The following is a 4,665-nucleotide window of genomic DNA, read 5'->3' on the forward strand; positions in this document are numbered from 1 at the left end:
AATTAATTAGCATTTTATTGAGACCCAGAGTTACTTCTGCTGCAGAGGATAAGTTCATTAGAGTTACCAGCCTCAGAAATTGCTGCCCAATAAATGCTTCACAGAGTTGAATGAACAGACACATCTCAATATCAACTGTTCAGAGGAGACTGTGTGAATCAGGCCTTCATGGTCGAATTGCTGCAAAGAAACCACTACTCAAGGACACCAAAAAGAAGAAGAGACTTGCTTGGGCCAAGAAACACAAGCAAGCCTCCACATTGACTCTGTACTGGTACCTCCTGTATATAGCCTCCACATTGACCCTGTACTGGTACCTCCTGTATATAGCCTCCACATTGACCCTGTACTGGTACCCCTGTATATAGCCTCCACATTGACTCTGTACTGGTAGCCTCCACATTGACTCTGTACTGGTACCTCTGTACTGGTACCCCTGTATATAGCCTCCACATTGACTCTGTACTGGTACCCCCTGTATATAGCCTCCACATTGACTCTGTACTGGTACCCCCTGTATTTTGCCTCCACATTGACTCTGTATGGTACCCCCTATACAGCCTCCACATTGACTCTGTAGCCACGGTATAGTTTTTTTATTGTGTAATTTTTTTCTCATCTCTTATTTTTCTTAACTACATTGTTGGTTAAAACTTGTTATGGAGCAAGCGAATTTTCGCAGTCTTAAAAAAAAAAAAATCGCGCAACATTTCAGCGCCCTGCTATTCATGCCAGGAATATGGTACGTTCATTTGGTTAGTTTGTGTGGAAAGGAAACAGTCAGACCTTTCCAAAAGTGTTTAAATAACGCCTGTGCCATTTACAGAACGTGCGTTTCGGTCGAATAGGTCATGAAAATCTGTTCACTGAAAGTGTAAAAATATATTCTTCCGCGCCTGCAGGCAATTGTTTACAGAGAACAGAATTAAATAGAGCCGCGTTCTCATTGGCTACAGCTTCCCCATGCTGTCTACAGTTACGTCATTAGTTTCGCAATTGATTCTTGGTCTAACCCAAACAAGAGAACTACTTTCCTACTGCCACCGCCCAGATTTTCGAGCGACCATTTTCAAACATGTTTTTCTCCACGGACCAGCTAACGATTCCACACGGTCTCCTGAGGTATTTTATCGCTTACTAACGTGTACTAATACCTAAAGTAGCATTACAAAAGTATTTCGAAGTGTTTTGTGAAAGTTTATCGTCGACTTTTGGCATTTTAAAAAATGACGTTACGTTATAAAATGCTAATTTTTTACTCCATTCCCAAGGTATTCCTAGCTCGATATCTAGGCTATATATGGACCGATTTAATCGAAAAAAAGACCCTAAATGATGTTTATGGGACATCTAGGAGTGCCAAGAATGAAGCTCGTCAAAGGTAAGGAATGTTTTATATTTTATTTCAGCCTTTTCGTTTGCGAGCGCTAACGAAAAATCTGTCGTTTTTGTAATGCTGCATTTATGTGAGGCTGCATGGTACAGATAATAGCGTCTCATGCTTTCCCCGAAAAGCATTTTACAAATCTGACTCGGTGAATAGATTCACAACGAGTGTAGCTTTAATTTGGTATATTGGATGTCAATTTTTATGACATTTTGATTTTTATCATAAACTATGCGTGGTGCACTTGAAATTTCAGAAATTTCGATTCCCTATGAGGAACCGCTTCCATAACAAGTTTTAAGGGCTTGTCAGTAAGAATTTTACGGTAATGTCTACACCTGTTGTAGCTTTGTAGCGTAGCTTTAAGGGAATAGTATGGTCACATCTAGATAAAAAATTAACAGAGTAAATGTGTATAAACACACTACCTATTCAAAGTATTTATGCATCATCTACATATTCATATTAAGCTTCTACGTCTGTGTACAGGAAAGTATTAGTTGTAAGACGTAAGAGAGAATATATCAGCTCATTGTTAAATTATTATGACGTTCTTTCCAATACAAAAAGTGTAGTAACTGTTTCCAAACTGCGTTACCGACTCCAGTCAGCAGATGGCGATGTGAGTCTTTCAGGTGATGATTCTTCCGTGACGTATAATGGACTGGACGGACGCTTCTTCAGGAACAACAACACGGATACTCTTTCAACCACCTCTTTAGCTTGCTAGCCAACATAAAACTGAAAGATTGACGCTTTAGATCATCTTAATGTACATGATCTAATCTCAGTGTTTTAAACACAGTTCTGTTGACGTATTAACTGGTTAACTGTAACCTAATTTGCAAACTTGTTATATATTGATACTGAGCCTAGCACTAGGCAAGTCGCTAATAATAAATCCCTGACCATGAGCTCACTAAACTACTCATCCCCTGCTAAAGAAGAGGATGTCTGCTGTACGGAGAAAGAAGCTCTGGCGCTGAACATTGTCGTGGAAGATGAAGAGGTTGATGTTACAGTGAAAGAAGAGAAAGAACCTTTTAGAATGAAAAAGGAGGAAGAGGAGACTGTTATAGTGAAGGAAGAAGATGCTGTTATAGAGAAAGAATCTTTCAGAATGAAAAAGGAGGAAGAGGAGACTGTTATAGTGAAGGAAGAAGATGCTGTTATAGTGAAAGAAGAGAAAGAATCTTTCAGAATGAAAAAGGAGGAAGAGGAGGCTGTTATAGTGACAGAAGAGAATGAACTGTTTAGAGAGGAAGAGGATGCTATCTCAATAAAGGTGAAGGAGGAAGACATTTTGGCAGTGAAAGAGGAGACAGAATATCAGATTAACACCAGTGAGTACTGTCTTCAACAGGGACACAAACTATGCCGTTGTTGAACTAATGTGTGGTTTTAAAGTGACATTCTACTGAAGTTCTACACTTGAATATGTTGTTCAGTACTGTAGGAAATGTTTACGGGTCAATCTGCCTTTGGTACATATATTTTAGGGACTTTTCAATTAAATGTGTTGAATTCTCCATGTGGTCTATATTAAAGTTCCCCTCATCTAGTATAACAGGCTTTTAAAATTCACTATTGAAACAAAATCTCTACTTAAAATATCAAAGGGACGGAAAATTTACATTTACATCACAATCAATATTTTATAAAATCATGATGAAAGTGGCCATTTTAGGCCCTTTTTAGACATATTCATTCCTCTTGTAAGACTCTGATTGTAATAGAAGATCATACGTTTACAATCTGTTTGATGTTCTCATTCACACAGGAGAGAGACATGACTATGGTGGATCCTCTGGGGAGCCTCAACAACATCCTGATGCTGACGAGACAGAGAAGAGTCTCTCCAGATCAGAACACCAGATGGTACAGCTTGGTCTGGTCTAGCATACAGCTTGGTCTGGTCTAGCATACAGCTTGGTCTGGTCTAGCATACAGCTTGGTCTGGTCTAGCATACAGCTTGGTCTGGTCTAGCATACAGCTTGGTCTGGTCTAGCATACAGCTTGGTCTGGTCTAGCATACAGCCTGCTCTCTCTGGGTCTGGGCTGGGTTTCTGTAAAGCACTTTATGACAACAGTGGCATCAGCATCCATAATGATATGTGTCTGTGTCCCCTCTTTATGGTTACCAGGACAACGCTAGCCCTTCCTCCCTCCCGGAGTCCCTGTATCGTTCCTCTCCCGGTAGCGCCTTACTGCTGGGTATAAAGAGGTTGTCTGTGCTGCTGGTGGACTGCAGGAAAACAACGGGGCTGAGTGGAACTGTGGGAGGAGGAGAAGAGAAGAAAGGATCAGATTTGACTCACCAAAGTAAGTGCTGTAGTTTAGTTTGAACAAATACAATAGATCTGCCCACCGGTATCTGTTACCAGGACAACCAGCAGAGTTCTGTTAGTTGACAGGAAGATAGACTGGTATCTGTTACCAGGACAACCAGCAGAGTTCTGTTAGTTGACAGGAAGATAGACTGGTATCTGTTACCAGGACAACCAGCAGAGTTCTGTTAGTTGACAGGAAGATAGAGTAGTGTATATGGATGTTATGAATATCATAACACTGAAAAGGATTCTGCCAATGAAAAGAGAGAAACCAATAGACTATAAAACCTTGATGAAAGTTAGCTTTGGAGGGAAAGTTTCAAGATGACCTGATATAAGGTGCTTGTTTTTCAAAAACGTTTCCATAAAACATTATGGATGTTACATTGCCTGTCCCAGTCAACCCCCCTATCTTTACAAGACTGTAGAACAGGCAAACTAAACTCAAGACACTGTTAATTAATGAACTAATACTGGAGGAAAGCTGTGACCAGGCTGCCCACTCAAGAGAAAGCTTCAAACTGTAACCAGTGCCTGCAACCTGGTTCAGGTTATCAATCAACCTACCAGGGTAGTGAGAAACAGTAGAGGAATAAAATCATCAATGTGGGTTGATCATATCTTTACATTTGTGACATCATGTCTTTGAATACAGCCAGTGTGTCTATGTATGCGGATAACTAACACTATACACACATCAGCTACCACGGTGACAGATATGACAGCAACTAGTCTACAAATGCCACAAATGTTCCAACTTCAATTAATTATTTCTCAATTATGCTTTTTAAAGGAGAAGTTTACCCAACATCCAGAAACTCCTAAGTGATTCCATACACTGAAACTAGTCCAGTGGAGTTTTCCCTCTCTCTCTCAGCTGCTCTCCCTCTCTCTCTCAGCTGCTCCCCCTCTCTCTCCCTGTAGTGCTGTACTGAAACAGCTGCTCC

At 40.5% G+C, this 4,665-nt stretch overlaps 1 protein-coding gene across 1 annotated transcript; it reads left to right on the plus strand.

The window, feature by feature from the left end:
• The first annotated feature begins 756 nt into the window (after positions 1 to 756).
• Positions 757 to 3,757, plus strand: LOC135570061 (trichohyalin-like). The gene is made up of 5 exons (XM_065016130.1): positions 757 to 1,122; positions 1,272 to 1,381; positions 1,995 to 2,730; positions 3,168 to 3,265; positions 3,533 to 3,757. Exons 3-5 carry the CDS (start codon positions 2,298 to 2,300, stop codon positions 3,731 to 3,733), a joined length of 732 nt encoding a protein of 243 aa, XP_064872202.1. The 5' UTR covers positions 757 to 1,122; positions 1,272 to 1,381; positions 1,995 to 2,297; the 3' UTR covers positions 3,734 to 3,757.
• The last annotated feature ends 908 nt before the right edge of the window (positions 3,758 to 4,665 follow it).

This window comes from Oncorhynchus nerka, unplaced genomic scaffold, assembly GCF_034236695.1.
Source record: "Oncorhynchus nerka isolate Pitt River unplaced genomic scaffold, Oner_Uvic_2.0 unplaced_scaffold_1135, whole genome shotgun sequence".
In the NCBI taxonomy this organism is placed as follows: Eukaryota; Metazoa; Chordata; class Actinopteri; order Salmoniformes; family Salmonidae; genus Oncorhynchus; species Oncorhynchus nerka.

Excerpts from the sequence above, each read along its gene's own strand:
- LOC135570061 (XM_065016130.1), top strand. The coding sequence starts at position 2,298 with ATGAGCTCACTAAACTACTCATCCCCTGCTAAAGAAGAGGATGTCTGC. Across the intron at positions 2,731-3,167 it reads AGAATATCAGATTAACACCA|GAGAGAGACATGACTATGGT; the intron begins GTGAGTACTGTC and ends TCATTCACACAG. Across the intron at positions 3,266-3,532 it reads CCAGATCAGAACACCAGATG|GACAACGCTAGCCCTTCCTC; the intron begins GTACAGCTTGGT and ends TATGGTTACCAG.